Genomic DNA, 27,867 nt, shown 5'->3' with positions numbered 1-27,867 from the left:
GTCGCAGCGGCCCTGCGCGCGGGCGGGCGGGCGGGGCGCGGCGCGAGGCGGGGGAGGGGCGCGAGGCGGCGGGGCCGGCGCCGGGCGGCCGCGGCACAACCAACCCCAGCGCGGCGCCCGCAGCGCCCCGGCCTCGGGAACGGGGAGCGCGGCCCTGCCTCCCTCCGTTCCCCCCCCCCCCCCAACCCCTGCGCGCGCGCGACGTCACCGTCAGCTGATCGCACACGTGGGGCGCCCGGAGGAAACTCTTAAAGGCGTCGGCACGCTCCGCTTCCTCCCGCCCCCCCCCGCGGCGGCGCGGTGCGCCTCGCCGCGGCCCGCACCTGCGGCCGGGGCGGCCGCCGCTGCCCTGCCGGCGGCAGGGCGCGCTTGGAGCCCGTGGGCGGCCCCGGCCCCGACCTCGGCCCGGGGAGATGGCGGCCGCGGGGCCGGGGCGCTGGGGTGGTTGCGCGGCGGCAGTTGAGCCGGCGACCGTTAGAGCGAGCGGTGCGCGAGGAGCCGGGGAGGTCGGTGGCGCCTGCCGGCGGGCACAGCCGGCAGCCCTGCTGCGACCCGCCTGTCCGGGCGATCTCCTCCAGCCAAGGTAGCTTAAACTTCGTGTTAATAAATGTTCTAGCTGTTGCTACCCGGTACCTCGTTTGTAATGAGGCTGTTGGTATGCCGGCGAAGTTTTGCCTTTGCCTCCCCTCCACCGGAGGGGGCTTGCTGAAAGACGAGTGTCTTGCAATTGCCACCTGGCTCTCTGTAACAGTCAGGCCTGAGAGTGCTTTTTCTCTCCCCCGTTTTAAAATACTATCTCTCTCTGTAGAAGCGCGATTAATTCCTGCTGCTGTACATCCATTGTAACTCCGTCTGTACAAAAGTGTAGGTGCGGATGGCCTACGGCCGTGGGCATAAGGCAGGCGAGGCCGTAAGTGTTTTGTTGTGGATTTAGTGGTATACAGTAGATCCATCCTGCATATCTAGTTTCTCTATATAATCTGTAGGAAAATTGAGTTGCTTCAAAAGGGAAAATACAGAAGCCTGTGAATCCTGGGCATAAACACTGCACCCTAACTTTTAAAGCTGAAGCAGGCTCCAAACACTTAACAGACCCATAGAGAGAACAAATGGCTGTAGTAATCTGGGAATTTATCTGACATTTTGAAATAGGGGAGGCTCACTAGGTTAAACAAAAGGTCCTCTGGTCCACTGAATCCTGGTTATTATTTAGAGACTGACAGTTCAGCAGAGAGAACGTGGCCTCTGCCTAGGGCAGTCTGTAACCTGATGAGTAGGGTGTTCCTGCGGCAGATGAAAGATGAGGTTTTTGAACCACTTCACATGGATGAACCTCTTCTATGGATAGAGGAGCGGGTGTGAATTCACAACCTCTAGCCATCAAATGAAAGAAAGCATAGCTGTATTTTAGGCTGAGCCTAAATTTTCAGGCACACAGGAATAGTTGTACTAAGAGGACAGTCGAGGCCATCAGGCTTGATAGGAAGGACCATGCCAAATCTATGGATAGTGTTTGTTATATATATACAGTTTAAGAGCGAGTTATTTACAATATTAGCAAAACCAAAGTATTCCTTTTTGAGGATACCAGAAGTAGAACTGCAGGCACCTGTGAATTTTCATGTTCAAATGCCCATCTTTTATATACCTCTAGTGTTTGGCAAAAGTCGAGCAGGTATATCGTGAACCACAATTTTTAACTCAAGTGCTAACGTTTTTGGTGTATACGGGCTTTATACGATGGTCCGTTCTTTAGAAAGGGGTGATATAGAGCAAAGAAAGACCTTTTACCCTCTGAAAACTGGTGTGACACTTGGTTGTTCATTGTTACCAGAACATCCTGAAAACACTGGGCATCTTACGCAGTGTAAAGAGTAATCAAAATTGCAAAAATTATTCCTGACCCATAGGCTTTTCCACAGCTGACATTAGCAATATCAACTATCTTGCTGGAGAAAGAAAAGGAGACTTTTTTTCTCAGTATGATTGTGGGATATGAAAGACCCACAGTGTAATAAGAAGGATTGTAAAAGCAGGTAAGGAACAAAGGAAAGAAAGAATGAAGGTTCAAAAGCAAATAGGAATGCATATTCATTAGGATATAAAGTATTTGCTTTAGATCTAATAAGCTATGTGGGTGGTTGTTACTCTGATTTTACGATGAGTTAAGGTCTTTTGCAAACCAGCTCAGTGACAGTATTCAGTCAATTTCAGAGAGTGCTGATAAGTCCCCCCCCCCCAAAAGGCAGGCAGCCCTTGTCAATACATAATTCACTTTCCTCATATGTCTAGTGTACAAAAACTTGTTTCCTTTGACCCTCATCACTTTACTTTGGAAATCAGTGTCAAATATGGCTGCACACCAGACTGAATTCAATTTAGATGAGTACAATTGAAATTGTTTACTTTTAACAAATTGTTTTACTTAACCATTAAGTTGTGCTAATTTTAGCTTTTTCATAGCTGTGGACTGGAAGAAGGGATACAGGCTCGGTCTTTCCTGCTATTCAGTAATCTGACTGTTTTTCTCATAGCAGCAGCCGTTGCTGGCAACTCTCTACTGATCACGAGATGCTCTTTCAACATTGGGAACTACAAGCTGAGCAAAAGTGGCTTAGCTATGCCCCTCAATAATGTAACAAAGGAGCTGCAACAAACTCAGATTTTTATCTTACTTCTGTCGTAGTAGGTGATTTATGTTTTTGTTTGTTTATTACATTTTGCAGTGACTTCCCCTGAACCCTTAAAACCCTTTTTCTTCTTTTTAGCAGCAGTAATACATCACACTGAGAATCACTGCCTTTGGACACTACTCTAAATGAAGGGTGAGTTGGAAGAGAATCTAAAGGAGACCATCAAGAACAAGCAGAGATTTTGGAAAAGTGTTCTATAAAGGTAATGAAAAAGGGCTGGCAATTCTTTCTTCTAGAGCCAATTGAGGGGGAAAATAGAATCTGTATGTAAAGAGTTGCTGCAAAGAGGACATGGTGATGGGAAAATGAGTGTTTGGCTTGCATTGCAGCAGAGGAGATTAGGTCAGATACTGGAAAACACCTTAATGGTAAGGCTAATCAAGTGCTGAAAGAGAGCACTACCAGAAATGGTGCAATTTCCATGAGTGGGCATGGGTTAGATAAACATTTCTCAGGAATGTTTTTAGTTAGCATTGGTTCTGGCTTGGACAGAATGGACTAGAAGACCTCTCTGCTTTGTATGATGCTGGTATCTTAAATCTGCTTATGAAGATGTGATGTTTTTATACATGCAAGGAAAAATGCTCATTCTCAAATGACAGTTTTGCATGTGTAATTTTATTTCTAGCTTATAAACAAGTGTTCATGAGCTGAATAGAGCATCAGTTTACAAAATAAGAAACATTTTCTCATGTATACACTGCAAATCACACAAATTTGGTAGAGAAGCTAAGCCTAGACTTATATATTAGTCATTGTATTCACTGTAAAGAAAAGATTGTTTGTTTGTTATGTAGCCTTGTGGCTCATTCATTTTATGACATAAAACGAGCATTATCGTTGAACAATAGCATAATGTAAGCAGAATACAAGTGCTGTAACACAAGTGCCTTCTAGCTTACATAGAAAAACCTCAGCAGCATAATAATCACTAGCAAGTCCTATAGGACTTCTTCCATCTAGAAATAAGTTCGATTGTATATTGCAATATGTAAGTGCAGTGCTAGCTGTCTTCACAAAGAAGCTTGTCAGCAGGAAACAATGTATCAAGATAGAAGTGAAAGTACCAAAGTGTTTTAATAGGGAAGAACCTCACATCGCAGCTATTAGGCAATAAGTCTGCACCCAAAAAGAGAGGTGAACATCTTCACAGAAGTGCGAGTGTGTATTTAGTTGAACCCTGTGGCAAACGTTATTTCTTATCATATGAGACCAGAAAGCTTGTATGAAAAATAATCCACCTAGGACTGTTTATAAGTGGGGCTTGACCCCAAAAAGTGCTAAGCACATCATTTAATCATCTATTGTTTACATCAATGCAATTTAATGAGTTTGAACATTTTAACCTATGGTCGCCACCTGCTAAATTCAAGATTTTGCAGCACTAGCGGTTAACAAATTCTGAAGAGAAGATTGTCATAAAATTGGCTTGTTCATTAGTAAATACTGGGGAAATGGGAATTTAAAACATAAACAAGTGATGATACCAATGGATATGCATATTTCCAAACATACCTGAACAGAATTAACAGATTTTTTTCAGAATTGCATAGTCAGCCATATAGGTACAAGTTGTCCAGCAAGCATCATCTTGGAAAACAACTTTAGGGACAGGTATACGCTAGTGTGTCTTACAGTCATACCACTTTAATTTCTGGTTTCAGTAGTTAAACAGATTCAGGCAAAGATAATACTTGAACAGAAGTGCTGTAGAATGCAGTACTATTCAGCAAAAGTGGTACATAGGAACAGTATGACCAGTGTTCCTGCATCATGACTGGGATGACTTGAACACCAGATGTTTTATTAGAGGTGCCCTAAAGCAGAGACAATTGAGTCTAAACCACTTTGCCATATTAGGGATAATTTCATTCAAACAAAGAACAAAGTGGGTGGTGTGTTTGTTTCTTCACCCACCTCCCCAATTGCCTTATGTTTTAATAATCTTAGATGAAAGGCAACTGATTTTTGTCTATTAGCAAGTAGGTAGTTGTACTAATCCTTCATTTTTACTGATGTAAGGTGCCCAGAGAGCTCTGTTTAAGAAGCTGAATTACAGAATAAATATTGCTCTGCTTTTATAATTAACAAGCAAAGCTAAAGCATTCAACATCTGTGAAAGTACTGAAAAAGACTAGCTTACTTATACTGTTTTATATTTGTAGATTCAGAATTCCATGGTATAAGTCTGTTGTACAGGGATACACAAATGCTCCTCATCTTTGCAAGTCACAGGATAGTTAGAAGCAGGAAAGCAAAGCATTACAACATATGTACATATTACAAGATATGTAGTTTCATATTAATACCATATCCTTACTCTGGAGGAATAAATATCTCTAAAGAAAAATGTCACATAAAAATATGGGTTACTGACTCAGGATACTTCCTCAGTTATGAAAACGTTAACAAAGCTACAAAATGCCTTTGTTTGGTGCAGCTACAAGTTTAGAGTGAAAAACCTTGAAAAACGCAAACTGTGGTTAGTTGAGAAAGACAGTGATGTGATACAAGTCTCCTACTTCACTGATCTCACAGACAAGAAGCTGAAGTTACGAAGTAAAATTAGAGGAATACTGAGGTTCACTGGCTTCAAAACTGCTGAAGAAAAGATATTCATATTCTAATGGTAATAAGTTGCAAAATACAAATTTTAACAGCAAATGTGTGTGACCAGCTGTCACCGAAATAATATCCTAGAAAGATACAGAAGAGCATGAAAATAGAAAAAGGAAGAACTTGACATAGAAATCAAGGATTTTTTTTTTTTTTTGGAAGGAGTTTGAGTATTATATAGAGGCCAGCAGCACTCAGTACTGAGATTTGCAGCTCTAATGTCAATAAGTGACTTAGAGCCTGCTGTTATACAGGCTCATGTAAATGTCATTGGGGAAGGGAGAAATGGCTCTGAGTAAATAAAACTCCAAACGATTTGCAGCTCTTTATCTGATTTATTGACAAATGTCAACAGGCAGAGATAACTGCAGACAAAGTGAATGAATACTATAGGAAAAGTAAGACCTCTCAATCAAAAATCTCCTCCTTTTACTTTTTCTCTGTGCTCTAGTGCTTTGTTGCCTTGTGGCAACTGTGCTACAGTTAGGTATTCCTTCTGCAGAAGAACACATGGTTGTGAAAGAAAGAAAGCAAGAATATTTGGAAATGATTTTTCACCTGTTATCCTCCTTTTTCTTGTTTCCTGAAAAGATTGTCTGCCTTTTAGGTAATCATATTAGCAAAATAAATAGGAAGTCTAAAAGCAAAGGCTAATGGTGACCAAAGGTCAAAAATAGAAACAGGTTCCAACTATAGTTGCACTGATATAAGTCTATCAATAAAGTAATTCTAATATCGCAGTTGGTGTTATATAATTTATTAGTTACTGTTCACTGCACCCCGAAAATGTTACTGTTAGTGAAGTAATGCAAGAAGACTCACATATAGAAATTTGAATAGTCAATAGATTATATTGCTATGTAGACTGGCAATTACATATGATACTTTTCATTTCTAAGTCATCAAGTTGCAGAAGTTGGTAGTATTGTGGACTCATTTTTCATTTCGTGGTTCTTCAATGGAAGGTCATGAAACAGTCCAACACCAATAAAAATAGTAGTTAAAGGTGTCCTCATTTCAAATTGCCAACCTTATTTGAATTATTAGCAGAGTTTGAGGGCTGAGTGAGCAGAGACAGTGAATATTCCCTTGATAGTAGGGGTTCTGTGTTTAAGAAACTGTGGAATTTGGAAACTTGGGATTTGCTTCTTTACTGACAAAGTGTTTGATATTTCCTTGTTCAGTTTTTTTTTTTTTTGAAAAATATAGGAAATAGCATTTCCCTATAGAAAGGGGCTATGAAGATTTAAACAAACAAACAAACAAAAACATGGTTTCAAGCCGCTCTTCTAAACCCCTACTGTTTTGGACACTCTGTAAATATCTTCAATAGATGGACCAGAAGTGGCACCCTCATGTGCCTGCTGAGAATTGATGAGGAAGCAAACAACAATGATTCTAGTCCTGTTCCACATAATGTTTGCCCTTCTAGGATGACCAGAACCTTTGGGTTTTTGTGCCCTCAGTCTGGCACTTTTTATGAAGAGTACAGTTCAGATTAAGGTTTGTTAAAGATTTGTTTCTAGTATGAAGATTGTTTACAGGGTATTCAAATGTTTCTCTCTCCCTTTTTATGTCCAGATTGTTTTATCTTTTTACTAAATAGATGGAAGCAATATGGTAACATTATTTATGGACTTTGTTCTAGCATTAACATGAAAATATCTTTAACATGCTAAAACATTTAATCTGTAGTATTTTTCTTTGATGTGGACAATGTGATGAGAAGTCTGTTAGGCCAGTAGTACACTTACGTGCCAGATTTACTGTTAAGAATATCGAGAAAATATTCTGTATATTTCAGGCTACAACCCAGACTGTTGCTGGATCAGGCTCTTAGAGTCTTCATCTTCTTATTTGGTCTTAGAAAAGTCCTCAGATTGTTTGACAGAACTATGCAAACCATAATCTTGTGAAAGTGTGAAAAATGCCATTGCACAAGTAAAAGACAATATACCTGATGACCTGCACAACACCTGCATTATGCTCAGAAAATAACAGCACTCCGCCGTAGGTTTTCTATCAAAAGGAGAGGAATGTGACACCTCAAATAAAGCTGTGTGCAGACTTGGAACATTTGGCTAGCACTTGCTAGTCCTTCTATTCACTGTAAAAGAGCAGGATTCAATAACGGTACATCTGGATGGGTGAGAAGAAACATGAAAGCTCAAAGCAATAGAAAGAACAGGCTGTTCGGAAACAAAAGAAACTGGATTTTGCTTATGACCTTGTATTTCCTATTTATATTCAACATGTTAACCCATTTTATATACTCCAGCTATGTCTCTTCCTTAACTGTCACATTTTCTAAAGAACTCAGTGCAACTACAAACCTGTACAACTATATATAACATATATTGTGAATATGCACAGCAAAGCATTGTAGCTGTCAGTGGAAATGACCATTTAATCTCTCCCTGGAAATGATGAAGGCCAGCTACAAAAGCTTAGTGGCTGAAGTTTCAATATTTTAACTTGCTTTGTTTTTGAATTTTAAATGAATCTTAAATGAAAAGCAAAACCCCTTTTAGCAAAAAGGATAAAAAAAAATGCTCGAAATGAGTAAGAAGTAGTTTGTACAATAGGTATACCCTCATAGCTAAGAAGAGAAATGAAGATACAGTAAGATATGTCTTTGAGAGTTTGAACTCCAATTACTAGTTCACACAAAAGCGATGTTTTCACTGTTATTCATGTTATCTAATTTAAGCTATATAGACATGTGAACACAAGTTATAGTTAAACCTGCCTTTTGCTGTGTAGCATACTCTTAGGAGCTCTTTTTCTTTAAAGCACGTTCTAAAGTCCTACTGACTGAGGTGTGCTTAAGTGGTTTGCCACATATGCCTGGATTGGAGTATATAATTAATGACAAGGTATATATCAACATATGTCTGACACAGGATTAAGAAGCAATATCAGAGCATAAAACTATGAAAGCAAAATCTGAACTGTAGATACCAGGTCCTCAAGAAATCATAACAAACCTTGAACAATATCGCTCGAGAATACTATATCTGTCAGATTTATTTAACAGCAAGTATTGTTTCTTTTTCAGCTCCACTAATATCTCTGTACTAGGGTTATTAATAAATAAGTTGCATTTCCAAATCACTCCTTTGTTCCCTTTGTTTCCAAAAGCAATTCACACACACAATCCTCAATGGCATCTGTATTGTAGGAATAATGTAAACTAAAGGTAACCCAAATGTTTTTGAAGCACTATGCCTTCTAGGTTTAGGAACTTTCACTTAAATATCTATATCGCTCCCTCCTTCCCATGAACTATTCATGCAAGCTTAGTGCATGTAGAATATAACATTCATTGGAGATATTCGGGACCAGGTATATTGCTTTCTCCATAAAGCAGTTTGGTTGGTTGCTGGCTACTCTACAAATGCTGTGATTTATGTACAGTGGTTGCAGTATTGAGCCCCTGAAATGTAACTTTTTCCCACTTACATGGGAAAGGTATGATAGTTTATGTTTAAAAAAGCTTCTCTCGTGTCTTTGCCAAGGTTATGGTGAATGCCTACGCTTCGGTGCAGCAGGCTGTTAAACACATAAACCTTATAAAAGTTTATTTAGCAGATGCTTAATTAGGTGCTTCAGCTACCAGTAAGTCAAAAAGACCTTAGTTCAGATGTTTTATAGAATCAGAATATTAACTGGATTCTTCTTAATTTTGGGTTTATTGACCTTCCTCTTGGAAATCCACAGGACAAATTCTGACTTTATTTATTTTAGATCCAGAGTCACAAATCTTTATGGAATTATTCCAATAATGGGAGTATAAATGACAAAGGATCCCCATGTGAAATGGATGATCTCCAAAAAAATGGGACTGGATGCCATTCTGAAGTCACATGCAGAAAACCACCTAGAAACATAAAACAGTATTCAGCATAGCCTTGATATATTATTGCTATAATGAGGACAAGCATATTCCATTTATCCTTCTGTTCTTGCAAAAGTGGACCTTCTGGTCTCAGGAAAAGCAGAAAATCCTATCCTCTGTTCACAAAGGTCCAAGTGCTTGACTTGAAGATCCAATTCACATTCCCAATAAAGTACAATAGAAGTATTGCTACTGCTTTCAGTAGAAAAGCTAGCTAGTAGAAAACCTGACCTTCATGTAATTGGTTTTGTTCAGAGGTCTGCCCAGTAATTGAACTGGATTTTGCATAGGCCTTATGCATTCATTTTTACAGCTAGGCAGACAGCTAGTAGATCAGTCAAAAGATGTGTTTGACCCTTTGAAAGTGACCGTATAGCCTCTATATTTGTGGAATACGTATTTCACCTTTGAACCTAGCTAACATTGCCAGATCCAAAGCTGTTACTGTGTCCATGGAGGAGTTTGCAACGAGAGACAACAATTGGGAGACAGCCCAATTGATTTGGGAGACAGCCAGCTGACCCTGAAATGCTGTTTCTGTGGCAGCTCTCTGTGCTATATCTTGTTGTGTGCCCAGAGGATCCTTCCAGTAATATTCTTCCAAAATGACTGGAATCCTGTGTCCAAAAGTGAGGACAGATGAAAGCAGCATACAGTGGGGTCTCTGTATCCTTTATACATAGTAATATGGCAACAGATAGGTATTGGAATAAACTGAGATACTATGTACTAGGGCTCTCTGCTTGTTCAAAATCATTGACTTGTAGAATTCCATGGAGGGGACTACAGTTTAGCCCCCAGGCCAAGTAGGCAGCTTCAGAGAGTTAACAGAAAGGATTGCCTGAGTCTCAGAAGCTGAAGATTGATCAGTAATTACTTTAAAAAATCAATATTGTGTTCTGCTGTGGTGTAGCAAGGAAGCTGACAGAACTCAGCAAGCGTATTGAAGGGTTATTTTTTAAAGAGCTGATTCAAAAGAGGGAAAGAGGAACTGGGAGTGAGTTTAGGGGATTTTGGGGGGGAAGGATGACTGGAAAAAGAGAGACAGTTAGGGGCTGTGGAAAGGACTGAGATTATAGCAAAAAGGAAGGAGAAGAATCGGTGAAGTTCTGGGGCTTTGTGGCATCTCTCCACACACTCACTAGCCATCATGCCTGCAGATGACAGGATACAGGACAAGTCTCTCTGCCTCCCCACTTCCCAATAGCATCTCCTCCCTCCGTAGTGCACTCCAAATCCTCCTTAGGACGTAGAGGCCTCTTCTTCCTTGGTGAGAAAAGCTTCCACTGACTTCAGCTGATTTCACTGGGTAAAAACCAGATGATTAGAGTTGTCAGCATTTTCCTTGGGTGTGTAGAGGAAGGTCAATGAAGCCTTTACTACTGTTGTTACTCTGCAGAGTTATGTGGATGCTGATGATATTTGTATAGCAGTTTTAAGATGCCTCCATCAGCTGCTAGAACATATAACAATATATACATTATGTTCTTTACTGCTCTCTGCAGAATACTATTTTTTCTGAAATTTTTTCTTCCCCTCCCAAACAAGGCAAAATAATAATTAGGGTAAACTGCATATAATCCTTTGGGAAAAAATCTTGTATAGCAAGAGTTAAGGGTGTTATTGACTGAACCAGCTGTACAGCATTATGCTGTTTAAACAATTTCTTTCTGCATATGTGTGCTCTGCAAAATTAGGTGTAGAAAACAGCTAGAGGCAAAGCCAGTTGTAACTCTGTAGTATATTAACTATGACATTTAGACCCGATAAAGGTGCGAGCCATATATAATGATTTCATCATACACAATCATGGATTGAAGCTTATTACCAGTTAACAAAGGGACAACTGCTTTTTTGCCCCAGAGAACAGAAGAGTATTCATTGGCAGGGAAGGTTTCAGTTCAGGAAGAACAGTCTGATCTGCTATCATAGGTTTGTTTATGCTAGGAAGATGTACTAAATGAATAAAGATGTTGATTGACAGTTATATTAAGTGTAAATTTGCCCTTACTATGGGCAAGGGCAGATTTGTGTTAACTGGCTGTGTCTGAGATAATCACAAGTAGCCGTTATATTTAAAAACATGATGTATTATTAGATTAAATGGTAAGGACATGTAATGTTTCCTAACCAAAAGGATTCAAAGGGACAAATGGATTGCCAAAGGGCTGATTTTAAATATCATCAGGGAACCCTAAAAAAACTATTCTGTTGGAGGTCACAAGTGGATTGCTTTGTATCAGTGCATCTTTTAGCCTTCCTCACCACTACCTCTCACTTTCCAAGGATAACATTCCCACCTGACAGACTGTTTGCAGTAGGTCAGCACCATAAAATAGGCATTAAGACTTGCAGAGACTCAGGAATGAGTCCAATTCCATATATTTTATAGTAAAATGTAATTATAAGCTAAGAATAGGCAGAATGCTCACTTTTTTTTATAATGTACTTATTTTATACAAGCCCTAAATGACTAACTACTACTCCACATCATGATTTATGGGAAATCACAGGTGTATAGTTAAAGGATTAAAATCATGGGTTTTATAAAACGCACTTTTTTGTTTTACACTCTTCAAAATGTGGTCATACTCTCTGTCTTAACTGAAGTTTCTTATAAATCAGCTGCAGCTTATACTTATGTTGCTGTACTTAACTATACACACTCAGCTATGCTTCTGTTTTTTAGTTAAAGATTCTGAAATGAAGAAAGCCTGTTGCTAACACTTATTCTCAGTACTGTTTTCCTTTATCAAGAACTGCCCTTACATATAAATATCAAAGGTTTTAATACAGATAATTAAAATCATACGTCTAGGTGTTTAACAGACCTTTGTTATTCTTACCTGATCTGATATTACATAATGAGAATCTCTTCAGCAGATGGTGAGGAATCTGAAATCCTCTGTCTAGGAGTTAATGCTATCAGAGGAGCCCCCATTGCTTACCAAAGTGGATAACAGGAGTTTTGAATTGAGTGACTGTGAAATCTGTGTATTCCCAGATTGCTTTTATAGGTTCTGATTCCTTTGCATGTTAGCCATAAAAACATCAGGGCACATCCAGACAACCTTCATTGCCTATCCAATTAGCATCTATCATGTCAGCATGAGTTATAGTGTCCATAGAGTGAGCAGTATATAAAATATGCATTATAAGTGATTTTATTGCTTCTGGCAGTGTTGTACGTCAACCATTGTTACAGAAGGTGGATGAGTGCTATACCTAACATGTGAGATTCTAAGGCAATGTAAAGGAAATTTAACTCAGTCATTAAATTTACTATTGTGCATGTATGCTTGCAATTATACATAAATACTCTCCACAACATTTTTCACATATGCAGTTTAGCACATTTAAAATTACTGCCACTGATCTCACTTATTCAGATTGTTATCACTGCAGCTTTTTTTCAAATTTCTATCCAAAAAGTCTCTGAGAGGTTTTTTTTAAACTCTTTTTGGAGTACAGGTATTATAGAAATAGATATTTAATCTGTTTGTCCTTTTGCTCCTTTTCAGTTCTCACACATGGAAAATTCAATTTCAACATGAACTTTGTCCAAGAGAGGTCTGAAAGGTGAGCCTACAACTGTTAATTATAAATTGAGCTCCAGCAATTTCATACTGTAAAAGCTCTTTGTAGATAAAATGCATTAATAGCACTGTAATGTGAAGAGCCCAGAATGGATACTCTTTGCTGAGTTTTCTTTCCAGAATAATACTCTGCTGGTGAATAAAACAAAAGTAACATCATCAGCCACACAAACAGAACAGGAATACAATTACATTTACTTTATCAATAGCAGCACAAGGTAGATCTGCTGAATCCATCTTTTTTCTTTTGAACATATGTCTATTTGACAAGCTTTGCTGACTATATCCTTTTTTACTTTCTGTACATGCACTTTCTCCTTGCTATACCTTGTATTTTCAGTTGCATTATTATGATGCTCAGGACTGTAGCACTGGTGGTGGTACACAACTGCTATGCTATCACACATGATGGAGCAAGTGACTTAGAAGGCAGGGAAGGGCTTATCCCTCCAGGAAGTCCACCTCTGATACCTGAGTTGATGAGCTCTTCTTTGGTTTCGTCGTGAATATTAAAGGTATTTTCATAGTAAGCTCATCTTTGTCATTAGTGAAACACCTTCATACTTCACGATTCTTATGATCCTTGTTTGCACTGTATTTTTTTTCTAATGGCTTCATATGTTATCCTGTCTCTGTAGAAGAGTTTCGGCATACATGCATTAGGAGATAATGTCTGTCCTGAAAAGCTTGATAATCTATATAAGGGAGGGATCCTGATACCTTCCCCCCACGCTATAAAAGTGGAGCACAAAGGCCGTGGTTTGACAGAAGTCATAAAGAAAACCCTGCAGGAGAGCCAAGAACCAGGACTGGATTTCTTACCTCCCAAGTCAGTGCCTTAACCACAAGCCCAGCCATCCCCTCTTGCTCATGCCGTGGTAGCTGCATTGTAAACCTAGTTTGTAAGTTATGAAGCCAGCCAGTGACAATCATCTGAATAGCACAAACACAGTAACACTGCAAATATGTTAGGCAATAAAATCTTACACACCCAAGAAGCTCAGCTACAGTGCAGGAGTGATACACAAACTAACAAATAAGACAGAGGACTTGAAGTCTTTGAAAAGCAGTATTTCCACTCAGGCAATTTACTGTGGTGGGGGGAGCTTTAAACTAGCACTGGCCTCCTTTCCGCATTGTTCCCGAGTCTTTAGGGATAAGAGATAAAGACTGCAGCTTCAGCACTTGTCTGTCATCATATCCTACGTGTAATTACAGCTCCAAAGATGAAGAAAAGCAAGACAAAGGTGTGAATATTTGGAGTCCATCTTGAAGAATTTATTGGTCCAAAATAAAATTAATTTCTCTTTTGAGCAGCCTCCATATATTCTCGAGAATGGGGAAAACTGGCAAGGAGCTGGCCTATAAAGGAGTGAGAGGAATCCTAATTTAAAAGTGATTGAGAGAGCTCTCTGTCAACCTGATCAGGAAAATAGGCCAGAACAGCCAGTTTTTTTAAGAGCTCTCAAAGAGCTAGGTGTTCCATGTGGCATCTCTATGGATTTCAGCTATGAGAGCAAGTCCAAAGCATGTTTTAGGGTCCTTTTGCTCTAGCTAAAGTTTTTTTTCTTTTTTCCCTTGAGGGAGAGGGCCAGCAGCCAAAATATAGGCTTCTTGTCTTAACCAATCACAAGAACGTATGAGGGGCACTATCTGTTCTATTTTATTTCAGCAAGAAGAGTAGATAGATTTGGATAACATCTGAGCTTGGCTAAATAATAAAGTAGAGCTATAAGTAACACATGAAATTTTGTCACTTCCTTCTATGTGTAGGGTTCAAGAAGAAAAGGCAGGTGAGCCTGTTAATTCATTAACCTGTAATTCATGTACTTGCTTGTAACATGTACTTACTGGGGGAACTGAGGCTAAGGATGGATATTGCTCTGAACACATGAAGAATCATAAGTAGTGGTTCTGAGATAACCAGAGACTGGGAGAGTATTTTGAAGTAAAACTACATATACTGTGAGCAAAAAAAGCACAGTACATTTGGATTTAGAGCAGATGATCCTGATTAGTAGCAATCACTAATTCTTCATTTTCACCCTATTCAACAATTTGTCATGTATATTAATGCAGTCTCTCAGAAGTGAACAAGACTTAGGCAAAACTGATGCAATGATTCAGACAAGTTTTTCACATGATCCCTGTTCAATACCTAGCTTTCAGAGGTCCAAGACCTATTGCTACATGCAAACAGTTATTGGTAAAATTCCCAGTAATTTCAGCAGGATACAAACAGACACTTCCAACAGAGACAATTTAACCTAGGTCCTACCAGGTCCCATCTACCTTTCCTGATACTATTCCTGCTACAAACTAAGTAGTTCTGGTTTATCTCAGCTGTGATAATGAGCAGAGCATACCCAGTGGATTTGGTCTCCAGGCAGGGAACTGTTCCAATACCACATCGGCTGACTCAGATGTAATACTCATGGAGGAGGGGTGGAAAGGAATTGCAGTATGGGTGGATAGCTTCTAATTTCATTTCAGATAGCTTTATATGACCATCTGAATGATTTTTCAAAAGAGATTTTATGCTTTCCACACATTCCATACCATCACAGTAAATTATGTATCAGGCTGAGAGGCAATGAAAGGAATAGAAACCTAACAAGAGAGCATGGCTATATTACAAATGTTAAAAAAACAACATTAAAAACACTGTTGAAGTCAGGCACTTAAAAAGAGAGAAAATGACGGATTTAAGTTTTCCTGTATAATGTTCATTCAGTCTGTATGTGCATATCTATTACAACTTGTTCTCTAATTATATAACTTCACTGTATATTTTCCACTTGACTGCTGTCTTATTCAATACTGAGTTTCCTTTCTTCTTTACTCTTATTACTGCTGTGTGTGGCCCCATGTATTATTTACTTACCGCTTGTCAAATCCTGAGGATAGAATTATTCATTGCTTTGGCACACGTATGATACTAATTGAAAGCTTCACAAATATTAATTAGTTCATTTGTACAGCAATCCTTTAAGCTGAGAGAATATTATTATCACTGTCATTCAGAAGCAGCAATGAGGCGCAGAAAGATAAAGGGTCCTAATGTCTACTGATTTTGGGTACCTAATATAAGACAGCCAGGATTCTGTAATATTTAGCATCAAGTAGCAACATAGCCAGACTGCCTTTAATATTATCTTCAAGTACAGTTCTGAGTGCCTAACACTGCTGCAGGTTAGGCCTGTTGTAGTTGAACAAAGAGTGAGCTAATGAAGCCAGATAGTTCTGTTAACCTTTCTCCCCACATCTGGAGGTAACACCTGCATGGAGTTTTCCTTTCTTTCAGCAAAAGACTGAAAAAAATACATTACCAGAGAGACCGACCTATTGCGAAAAGCTGACTAGGCTCCTTGCCTCACTTATCTGAGCTTTTGCTTTTGTTTTTGTAGTGAAATTCATTTCACCTTATCTTAGCACCTAAAATTTGGATGTCTATGCTAGTATTCAGCCTTCCTGTAGAGCTAAAGAAGATAAGGGCAGCTCCAGGGGTTTATGAACTGTTCTTGGGAGATTCCTACCTCTCTGTTCCATTTTGCAAAATCCATATTTTACTTTACTGCATGAAATCAGACATTTTACTACATATAAGAATATACAGCTAAACAAGATTTATGGAGAGCAGTTGGGACATAGAGGTTAATTTGTAACAGGAAAAGAGTAATCGTCAAAGTCATAGGCTAACCAGGTCTGAGAGATGCCTACCAAAAAATCTTGGTGCATTTGTGCCCTCTTTAATATTAACACACTGTTTGTAAGAGTATATCCTGTCCTCATTGTGTAAAGTACTAAAGTCACATTCCAGCAAACACAGCATAGGGAGATTTTGCACCAGCAATTGTCCTCTCGTTTTCACGCAGCCGTGAGAAGTGTGCTCTATCTTCATTACCTCAAACATCTATGTCCACAGTGAGCATTACTTATGCCTTCAGCCTGGCACCAATCCTTGCAAGAATTTCTTCAGTAATATTTCTCTGCACATTATTCATATGTGCTTTTTGTCTGATAACGTAAGCGATGAATGTGGTCCTGTAAAAGAAGGTAATTAACACCACATTAGTTTGTACAAAAGAAACAGCTGACGAGCACCAGTCTTCTGTGGTAGCCAGTTTGGGGGCAGAAGGCTGTCCCTCACTCAAACACAGGAAACGTGGACCTTAAGGGTAACAAGATCTTGAAGACGAGTGACTGCAACATCTTCACTTTGGAAACTACTACTGCCTTTTGCATGTCCAAGTGAAGCTGTGTTATGCAAGTGATTGATTGTGCATCTGATGAATAATTTCTGTGTAGCATCATTTGTAAACACGTTACTTAGGTATTTAAATACTTGTTTCACACTAGTGTCTCACTGGATATGAACAAAAATGAAATAAAATTTGCAAAATAAAGCTAGACATTTTAAATCAGGAAAATTAAATTATTATCAGAGTGCAAAATTACTTGAAAGACTTTAAAGAAATTCAACAGCTGCTGAGAAGAAATTAATTTAAAATTTTTACATGATCAGAGTGTAGAACAGCAACAGAATAACTAAAAACATTTTTCAGGCTTGCAAAGTAGTTTGGTGTCTTTGCTATACTATTGTCAGGACAGATCGCGGACAGATCTGTGAGAACAAGTAAAATGAGAAGAACGTGAAAATGAATTTGCTCTTTTAAAATAGCAGAGTCCTCTTGCATAATTTAAGTAACTATGCCTAGAGGATGCTGCACAGGATTACAGGATTGCTGGTCATTTACAGGTTGGTCCCAAACATCTCTATTGCTATGCAGTCTTTGCACATTATCCCTCCCAGAATTACAGTCCATAAAAGAGCTCATTACTACTGTTTGCTCACTGATTGCTGCTGCTCGTTATTGCTTCATATGCCCAGGAAGTATGAAGCATAGTTTAGCAACTGAAGGCGCTAATTCTTGCTGCTGAGCAGAAAGGGGACTGCTCTCCAAGAAATTACACAGATGCAGGTGGGAGAGCTAAAGTTAAAACAACAAACAGACAAACAACATCAAAGTGGAGCCTGCTACTTTACCTCCCAGGGAGGAACTAGAAAGCCTCATTTAGGTCAAATGTGTTTAACCCTAAACTGTTGTACACAAAAAATGCAAAACCATTGCAAAAAAAGAAAATTAACACTGCTCCAGTGGAAAAAATGCAATAGGCTGTAAACCACCGGTATGTGACTTAATAGTCTTTCATTGTTCTTAATCCTGTTATTGTTTTCCTTGCTATTTGTTTCCACAGCAAAATTCCAGAAAATGAATAGCAGTGAGAGACTGTGGAGTCCATCTGAAACTGTCCAGCGGTTCTTTCTCTCCTAGCTTGTTGCTACTTCTTTGATATCCCCGCTGAATTCTATGCGAATAACAATGTAAGTAGGGAGTTAATGAACTGGACAGGCAATCACTCATTATTCAGGATCCAGCTGCCTTTGACCCAGTATATTTTGCTGAGTGAGAACTTGCTTGTGCACTAGTAATCAAATTTCCTGTTTCAGAACATTCCTTTCTAACCATTATGTCTTTCACCCTCATCCTCTGCCTCTAACTTCTTCCTTCCATCAGTCATTGTCCATATAATTGAATATGTTTTGAATTGATGCAGAATGCCAACACCACTCTAACTCATTTGACCGGATGTCAATGGATATGGTAAAGTTGTATGTTAGAGGATATGGTAAAGACTGAATGAGATTCTGCCAGGTTTTTTTTGTTTTGTCATTATTTTTCTAAGAAACACAAATCTCTCTCTCTTTTTTTTTTCCTAGACTCTGTGGCATTGTTTGGCATTGATGGGATCACTACACATATGCAAGTGTACAAAGCAGGCCAGAAAATGTGTTTTCAGATTTTTCAAGCATTAAAATATATGAACAGAAGCTCAAAGTAGAAGTAACAGTTTTAACTTTCAGACATAACACTTCTTTAAAGTGTTAACTACTCTTGATTCATGTCTATGGAAAAACATAACTGTCCAAGTCTTGTAAATTAAGATGCACAAGAAGCTTAATCTCTGGTATTAAGAGAAGTCTGGCCCAATGGAAAGTACTTCTGAGCTAAACCTGTACTATGAAAGACTTTTAAGATCAAGGACTTAAATTCTGCACTGATATACACTATGTACAATTCCAGTGGAGATAAAAGAATTATGTGGTTCACATATGTCAAAATTTCATTCTCAGATTTAACTAAAAACTCGATCTACAAAAAAGGGATTTGTAACATCTGAGATTTTACAACTCCTGCAAGCTTCCAGACATCACCAAAGTCTGTAAATGAATCAGAGTATGGGAATATTGTTCTCCCTGCAGCAGTGAAGGAAATAACAAGTCTGACATAGGAGCCAGATTTTGATTGGCTTTTTCAGTGTGGAGAGGCAAGGGAAAGCAGTATTTCTGCCAGTGCAGAAGGCCTTAGAAGGCCTTCCTTCTAAGACTGGAAACCTGTGAAGGGCTGACTTTGTGATACAGATAAGTGGCCCATAGAAATAAGACATGATTTCCAACTTATTTCACGTCACCCAGTAAGTCACCATATGGAGATAGCTGTGTCACCATCAATCCACTATCAGTCCCTCTAAACTTGTGATTTTGGCACAATCCTTCCACTGTCAATACTGACCCCCCCCCCCCAACCTCCAGCTATTACCTTGTCAGTTGCAGAAGCTAATCAAAACAGTTAATTCCCAAGTTATATTGATACAAACTGCACATGTATGTCATTTCAGAAAGGAATCATTCATTAACCACAGCAAACTTCCTGTAAATCTTTCACAGATCACAGCAGTTGCTCTTTAAGGACTTTCTGGATGAACTACTTTTATGCTGAAATCAGTAGCTGGTCGCCATCCAGACCAACATGTGAGCTCTCAGCCCAAATGAGTTCTGGGCTGAGTGATCTTTGCTTGACTCTTGGGAACTTAGTGATCTTGGTGATGCATGGTGGTGGATGACCCATGTAATGACATTTTGGAGACATTTTCATGGCTTCATGGTGTTAAAGAAAAATCTCACAGGATTGGTTCCAGTTTTGCCTACAAGACCCAGTCAAAAGAATGTGGGATGCAGAAGTGCAGGATGCTTTAAACCAGGAGCTTAATTTAGCCTGAAGAAACATCCAGCACCAAAGCCACAGGCATCAGCTAAAGCAACAAGCTATCTTCGTATCAAGGGCCATCCAGCTGATATCTCAGTGCCAGCAAATGCTCAGAAAGCATTTCCTATAGTTCTACAATTCCTAAATAAATGGGAATTTGTCTTCTATAAAGTAGCTGTTCAGTCTTAAACCTAGCACTCATGTCATAATACAGTATTTTCATGGTAGCTGAACAGTGAAGTGTGTTCAGGTATACCCTTAGTCCATTCCAACACTTCAACATAGTGAAAATTTTAAATCTCAAAATACAGTTAGCAAGTTTAATTATTTTCCCCCAAATAAATATTTTGACAGACATATTCAGAGCTTCAATACACCACAGTTATTCAGTTCACTCTAGCTATTTAACTTCTATCTTAACCTTGTTCTCAGGAGAAACGGCATCAAAAATGAGATCAGTTTTTCTTTGTGCCAATATCAGGTTAGTTTGTTTTGTGGGTCATTTAGGTCTAGATTTTCCAGCCCTTATCCCTAGAAGCCTTAGACAGTACCTAATTGCAAACCACAGAAATGTTCCTATTCCTAGAACTTCACACATGAGATTTTCAGTATTTCTATGAGGTTTAACACTGTTAAAAATAAAAACATGCAAACCTGAAGATCTCTTCCATGAAACTCGAGTTACACATTCTAGTGAAACAAGTGAGCACTTGCTATGAAGCTTAAACAAGTCCAAAATAAATAAACTAATCTTCCTGTACTTAACTGCCTTGAGTTATTCCTATCACCTCTCAAGTCAAGACTTCAGTGAGGGAGAGGAGGAGGAAATCTGAAAATTAGCATTCTTCTTGGAACACTAGTTAATTTTTAACTGGTGAAAAATAAGACTATTTATACAGCAATAGTGCATTAGATCCTACCTGCCAGTGGCAAAACAGAGCTTTCAAGCCCTTAGGCGCTTTATTCTCTTTTAATTGTTCGTTTTCTCTTTACTGTTCATCTGTGTGCAAGAAGTGAACAGATTACTATCACTCAATAAAATAATATAGTTTGCTTTTTATAGCACCGTCAAGCATTTGTGAGGCACAGATGCATTTGCCTGTAACAGGCATAAAAATGTTTAGAAAAGCAGTCACATGAATAACAAAGCAAATATTTGTAAAGATTTCCATGATAGCACTTTAAAGTTTTTTTTAATTATAATAACAACTTGAAATTTTAAAATTATTGCCATACCAGGTGCACTTTGAGTCTATTGAGTGCCTATACATGTGTTGCTCTGAAAGAAGCTGCCGTGTTCCTACCATCCCTCATCCTCATCCTTCATATTGCCTTCTGTCATCTCAATACATCCAACAGAAGTCTTGTAACAATAGATGTAATGTGTCACAATGACACTCCTTTTTATACTTATCTATATTTCTTACATAGCCTCCTAATGTAAAAGCAAAGACTTGATTCTTAGTGCAAAAACATATAATTAGTTACAACCAAAACAAATTAGCTTTCCCCTAATTAACAGGTCCCTAAAACTAGGAGGTCGAGTTTTCAGTTACAAGAGAGCATCAGTGCCCTGAAGAGATTTTCCAAGAGATTGGGCAAACCCAACCTTTTCCAGGCTGTGAAGGACATGACCCACAGACTGAAGCCTTCCTTCCGTTAAGTTGGCCGTGTAACAAAAGAGCCCTTGTAACCTGCAGGAGTTTTATAACAGGGCACAAAGTCTTGCTACAGGAAGAGTTAGGTTGTGATTCATTGCCCAGCATAAACACTGGGTGACTAGAATGAGACATTAACTTTAAAAAAACCCTCAATATTTCTCTAAAATAAAACACTGTATCTGCTGATTAGACACTTGCAGTAGTTGTGATTACGTTTTTAAATGCTTCAGAGCTTACGTATGTCCAGATCTAACAGTCCAGGTAAAAGGACAATTTATAGCTCTAAGAAGTAATGTACTCAAAGTGACACCAGTAGGAGATGATAATTTTCTGGCTCAACAAAAATATATTAAATGCTGTGGAAAAAAAAAGCTCTAATTTTTTTACCATCAGTTTCCATATGTGTCACCTCAAGTCTCATTCCCACCTACAGTTTATGTTGCTGGATATCTCCAGTATCACCACAAAACTTAAACTCCCACAGTGGGTATAACATTGTCAGCACTCTTACAACTCACTAAGTCCTGCTTTTCCTTACATTTCTGAGATATTCCCAAGTTTGAAGGGACAATATCTCTTTTGAATGATATGTCAGGTAGGTCATGGGTAGTATAGCTGAGTGGTTTTGGTAAGATTAATTGCAATGTTCTGCCGAAATTCATTTGGGTAATTACATGGCTATTATCTGAATTTAGCTCATTAGCTTCCACTAAAAGAGTTCTTGCCAACTTTATCCTGCAATTTTTTTTGCATTTTCCCCTTTTCAGTAGTTACTGAGTTTCTATGATAGTTGAAATAGCTATTCCTTGAGAAATCAAGCATACAGAGAATTGCAACAGTGCAATCTATTATTTTAATAAAATTCTGTCAAGCAGGATCTGTATTTCTTTAAGATATAAATCAAAAGTTTGCTGTTCTCAGTTTGTGCACCTTACAGTTTTTGCCTTAGTCACAGCTTTCACAGGATGACTGCTTTCTGTATTTTCTGTGATTTCAACATGAATCAAATATGTTTTCCCCCAAAAAGTTACTGAGGAAGAAGCTAATACTTGCTTGAAAATGGCCTTCTGTAAGCTAGTCTTGGGGCATTTTTTCTCTTTGATTTGTCTTTCCATACAAGTATTTCACAGACTTGTATGATATCTGGTGTTAACACACAGCAAACAGCTTGTGAATTGAAATTTTCTTTTACTAGCTATGTTTTTGTCTCACCACAAGATGTCATTGTGACACATTTATACTAGTAATGTGTTAAACACAACTTTTTGCAAATTACCAATGGATCACAGATTTTTCTTTCAAAAAATCCAAAAAGATATTGAGACCATAAATGTGTGCTGTTAGCAAGAGAAGGCAAAGACTGACAGTGCAACGCAGCTATAATTAACTGTGTCACTTCAAAGCAATTTTCCAAAGAATAGTTTTGCAGTCTTTCCCAAATTATTCAGTTGTTTCCTGTTTTTGTGCACCCAGAAGCGTGTCATGCTGTAAGCAGTAAGGACTCACTGCCTGTTCTACTTGGGGGAAAAAAAAAGAGAAATTTAAGGTATGGAGCTAACAATTAAGGACATTGATCCTCTCTCTGTTTTAACTAATCAGTTGCTGCATGAGCTTGGTAATTTCAAATTTTCTGTCTGTTTTATGCACCTGGTGTTTAAAGATATGTGCATCATTGTATTAAACATTAAATGAAATAATTTTCTATATTATAACCTTAATATCTGATTTATATTTTATTTATATTATTAATGTTATATATTATATAATGTTGTTATTTCTATATAATGTCATCAAATTCTTATTAAGGAAAATAATAACAATAAAAAATGTGGTCAAATAGCCTACAGAGCAGTGAGTGCCACAGTCCCTGGTAGGAGCCCCAGTTTTACTCTCCTGCTTTGTCATTGTGGGCCAATGAGTACCAAACTATTCCAGGCTAACAGCAGGAGGGAATGAGGGACTCATTCCTATCTCTATTTCCATAAAAGCCTAACATTTGGCTAGTAAAGTCTTCCCTTCAGAGTGTCTGGGCCCTGCAAAAGAGAGGGACTGACTCTCTTACACTTCCACTGTCTCATTTAAACAGTTTGCACCTCAGTTTTCTGGATGCTGCCTCTTTCCATGGATGGCCTACACCTCCACTGCATTGCGGGAGAGCCGGCTGTGGCAAAAACCAGCCCTACACACAGGTGTGGTATCACTCAGCAATGCCATGCCTGAAGTCCATCAGCAGACTGAGCCCTCCTTTCTCATTTTACTTTCAGTAGGATTTTAGTGTCTCACAGCCGCTTGGCTCTTTGAAAATCAGAGCTTAATCACTCCAGGTAAAGAAAATTAAGCTACACGCTAACATTAACGGACCAAGCGTGCAATACCAGCGTCATACACCAGAGAGCGGGAATGTTCTTTTACGAGATGATCTGTTTAGTATGACCTCACTTAAGATGACCTCAGTAATCAATTTGTTTAATACATTGTTTGACTGAAGCTTGCTAAGCTTATTTGAAGAGCATATCATAAACATCAAACTTCAAAAGTTCCTCATTATTGAAGCCCCATGTGCATATTTAAATTTGAAAGCCTGAAAATATATTCTAAATTGCTGGGAAGTTTACATTTCAAGTGCATTTTGTTTTTGCACTTGACATATTCTCCTTGTTAGCAGCAAATAGATAAGAAAGATGGAATTAATTCCTAAGCTCTTTAGGTGGAAAACAGAGGGTAAAGGAGCCTGAACTTAGGAGAGACCAAGATGAGAGAGCAGAAAGGAACCCCTCTGCTCTGCCAAAACTACAAGGTTACATTACCAAAATCTTTCAAATTCCTAGTCCTGCAGTGTAGGAAGGGATCCTATAAACAGAGCCTTGCATAAGGCATGAATTTAAAGGGAATTCAAAGCATCTTTCATGCTAATTAGATCAGACACACAGTTCTAAGTATGCTTAACATAGACATTGAAAAGACAGAAAAACTAACACAACTGTTTCTGGGAGCAAACATAGCTTTCTCACAGTGAGCTATCCTAACATCATTTCTCTTTACATTTAAAGTGTACGTATGAACCTCACATAGACAACTTTACCTTTTTCTGGAGAAGATGGGAATGGCTAAATAAAAAAACAAGATAATGCAGTATTACAGCACAGTACATTTATTAATGAAGTGCAAAACTGAAGTAAAATACATCAGACTATCATCAGAGAATTCAATAGAGACAGCTATTTAGCAGTTTCTAAAAGCATAGCATCTGTTCAGTCTGGTAAAGAACAACCAGCTAGGCATACTGCTTCACTTCACGGTTAAAGTTTCCCCATCAAGTGAATCATTGGCTTGCAAAATAGAAAACAGCTGCTGAACAGAGAATGGGCAAAATTCCAGGTTATTTTTATCACTATTTTAGCAAACCATACATTCAGAACTGCATTTTTAAATTATTTCTGCTGGACAGTTTGACAAGAAAAGAGCCAACAGTTAAATAAAGTATCATACTCTCTCCTTTCCCACAATACTCCATTAATCAAATGGCCATTGATCTAAGGTAACTTGAACTTTTGATCTACCTTTGGTAATTTCCTTACCTTGCAAAGCCACCTTCATATGTCTAAAATAAAATAGCTACCTTCAAACCTTAATTATAGATACCTCCAGTAACCCTGCTCTGTTATCCAAGCAATTCCTAAGTTTATTTCTGATGATAACTATTGAAATTCGACTGTCTGTTTCTTCATGATGCTGCAGTCCATTAGCAACCAAAGATCCCATATGAACTGGCTTGCCATTTTCATGATAATGGAAGATATAAAGACAAGAAGAGAGGGAGGGAGCTGTGATGAAAAAAAGCCAAAAAAGTAAGAATAAAAGTATCTTGTTGATTATTTCCAGCATTAGTGCAACTGAGGGGAATAAACAATTTCTCTCTCAATTGCCACAGTGCATTTTGCTTCCTGTTCCTAAGCCTTGCTAGAGGAATTTTCTAGCAAACATATTTAAATTTGGAAATGCTTTTCCCACATCAACTGCACTTTTCTCTTTGGTCTTGTTAACCAAACTGTTAACACATTCCGGGCATTATTTGCTCTTAGACCACAAGTTATCAAGGAGGTTGTTACTCCACAGCAAGCCTTTGAGGTCATCAGTCCTGTTCCCCACACGTTAGCCCAGATCACAGATTCAAGCTATTAAGCCCCAGAAGAGGAAGACTACTGGGACAATGGGATAACATTAGGGATTTGGAGGTTTCTTGAATACCATTCTAGGGAAAAATAGCTTTACCCTCTCTTGGAAGCTGTGAAACATGAACTTGTGCTATAATTCTGCCTGTGCTCTTGAGTCAGACTCCCTGACACGCTTAGGAAGACTCTGCTGTGCTTGTAGGTCACTAAGGTTGCAGAATCAGTTGTTCAGCCACCTCCCCTCTGGGAAGGGACCATTAAGTTTCCCTTCTCTCTCCAATAACATTGTTAACAATGCCCGTTTATCACCTGAGTACAACCTGTGCTACAATGCACTTGATAACTTTACAGTTCACCTAATGTGAAATTCATTCTATTCATACTGTCAAGCTAATTAAATTCCTTCTCTCAGTAATTTTTGTATTACATTTAGAAGAAATACAGTTTATAACTGTTACAGTTCATCCCTTGGAAAAATAGTATCATTAAACTTCCTTTTAAATCAAAGGACCTTTCACATTATTTGTCTTCTCATTATTCATAATGACAAACAGCACAATATTGCAAGACTAATCAGAGGTGCATTAAAACATCACTTTTATTATTTATGCATGAAATTTGTACATGTGAAAACTGTTAAAGTAACTCAAGACCCAAGTGCTATAAATAGTGCTCTATTGTTAGTGGATAGAAGATGGAACAAGTGTCCTGGCACTGGAGTACGTCCTATTAAGTGTTACGCTCAGCCTGTGCTAAAAGTGAAAGGCTACATCAACTGATAAAACTAGTCCGCAGGCAAAGCACATGACTGGAAAGAGCTTGGTCTGACTCTGTAGCTTTCCCTAAGCAACACAGAAGCAGCAGCACCTTATCTGTCTGCCTCAGCAATGGAAGAAACAGTTATAAGACACTGGGTGGAAACTCCTGTGCGTTACCAAGAAGAGTTTGCAGTTCAAGAGCCAGAAGCATTCAAACTGGATCACTCCCTATACGCTTTGCCGGGCCCTTCTACAGCTGCGCTGCGCAACAGAAGGCGTATCACAGAAAGTACAGCTGGGGCCGAGAAGAGCCGCCAGGAGGAGGAAAACACAAGCTTTCAGGTCTTACTGGATGTTGTGCAATTCCGCCCTGAAGATATCATTATTCAGACTTTCGAAGGCTGGCTGCTAATCAAAGCTCAACACGGACCCAGGATGGACGAACATGGTTTCATATCCAGAAGCTTTACTAGGCAATACAAACTACCTAATGGAGTGGAGAACAAAGATTTGTCTGCGCTTTTCTGCCATGATGGCATTTTGGTTGTTGAAATGAAGAAGCCAGGGGGACTGAATTAAATTTTTGTGAATAGTTTATTGGTGAGATAAAATTATTCTTAATATAACAAAATAATGTAGCTCAAGCAATGCTGTAGAATGTAGTCAAGCATGTGGCTGTATTTATATTACAAATAAGGAAAATCTTTGTATATATTTTTCAGTATGCTGAGTTTATTGTTTGATGTGGAATTAGACTGCTTGCCTCCAGCTACATATGTACTGGAAAGCCGAGCTTTTTGAACAGTGGAAAATAATTTAGAGTAGCAAGAGAAAAAAATTGTATTTGATAAGATACTGAAAATAAAGCATATTTAAGAGGTCTGTTAAGCAGGAATTGTATTTTAAGGAATAAGCATTTTTAATATATATTAATGGGATGAGTCACTAAAGAAGCAATAGACAGGTTGTGAATTTTATGGAAATTTAATTTACATACCAAAAATGCTGTTTCCTATTAATTAATACTTCAGATTTTTTTTTTCTTTCTTAGTCTCTGGAAAAGCACAGAAACTGAAGAATACTATCAAGAAAAGAACCTGTTTCCACAGCGCAAGCTTGTATACAAAACATCCTTTAAGAGATTTCTTTTTAAAAGTGTGTTGTATGTTTGAAACTATAAAATAACAGAATAATCACTGACTCTATTTGTTTGAAAACTCAGTAAGTAGTTATAAGTAAGAAAGTGAGTATACTTTCTGTCAAAGATTAATTTGAAAGAAAACTTTCAAAGGCATTTAGAAAATTGTTTTTGTTTAATGTATTCTGCTATCTATCAGCAGCTGAAGAAAAAATATATTACTTAT

General features: G+C 38.4%; 1 protein-coding gene and 1 long non-coding RNA gene across 4 annotated transcripts; both read left to right on the top strand.

Moving 5' to 3' along the window:
* The first annotated feature begins 366 nt into the window (after positions 1-366).
* LOC104146844 (uncharacterized) lies at positions 367-27,867 on the top strand. Of its 3 annotated transcripts, XR_011137546.1 has the most exons (7): positions 369-583; positions 2,769-2,895; positions 12,729-12,786; positions 18,063-18,189; positions 18,586-23,119; positions 23,660-23,762; positions 27,555-27,866. It is a non-coding gene; the product is annotated as an uncharacterized lncRNA (long non-coding RNA). The 3 variants fall into 3 exon arrangements; XR_011137545.1 differs by having other exon boundaries at positions 367-583; positions 18,586-23,762; positions 27,555-27,867; XR_694781.2 differs by lacking the exon at positions 23,660-23,762 and having other exon boundaries at positions 27,555-27,865.
* LOC138060921 (heat shock protein beta-3-like) lies at positions 26,040-27,548 on the top strand. Its single transcript, XM_068925835.1, is given in 3 exon segments — positions 26,040-26,058; positions 26,480-26,526; positions 26,528-27,548. Coding segments are annotated over 3 exon segments (621 nt in total). The 3' UTR covers positions 27,083-27,548.

This window comes from Struthio camelus, chromosome W, assembly GCF_040807025.1.
Source record: "Struthio camelus isolate bStrCam1 chromosome W, bStrCam1.hap1, whole genome shotgun sequence".
Lineage (NCBI taxonomy): Eukaryota > Metazoa > Chordata > Aves > Struthioniformes > Struthionidae > Struthio > Struthio camelus.
The sequence above is the reverse complement of the archived record's forward strand: the minus strand, read 5'-3'. Positions and strand labels throughout refer to the sequence as shown.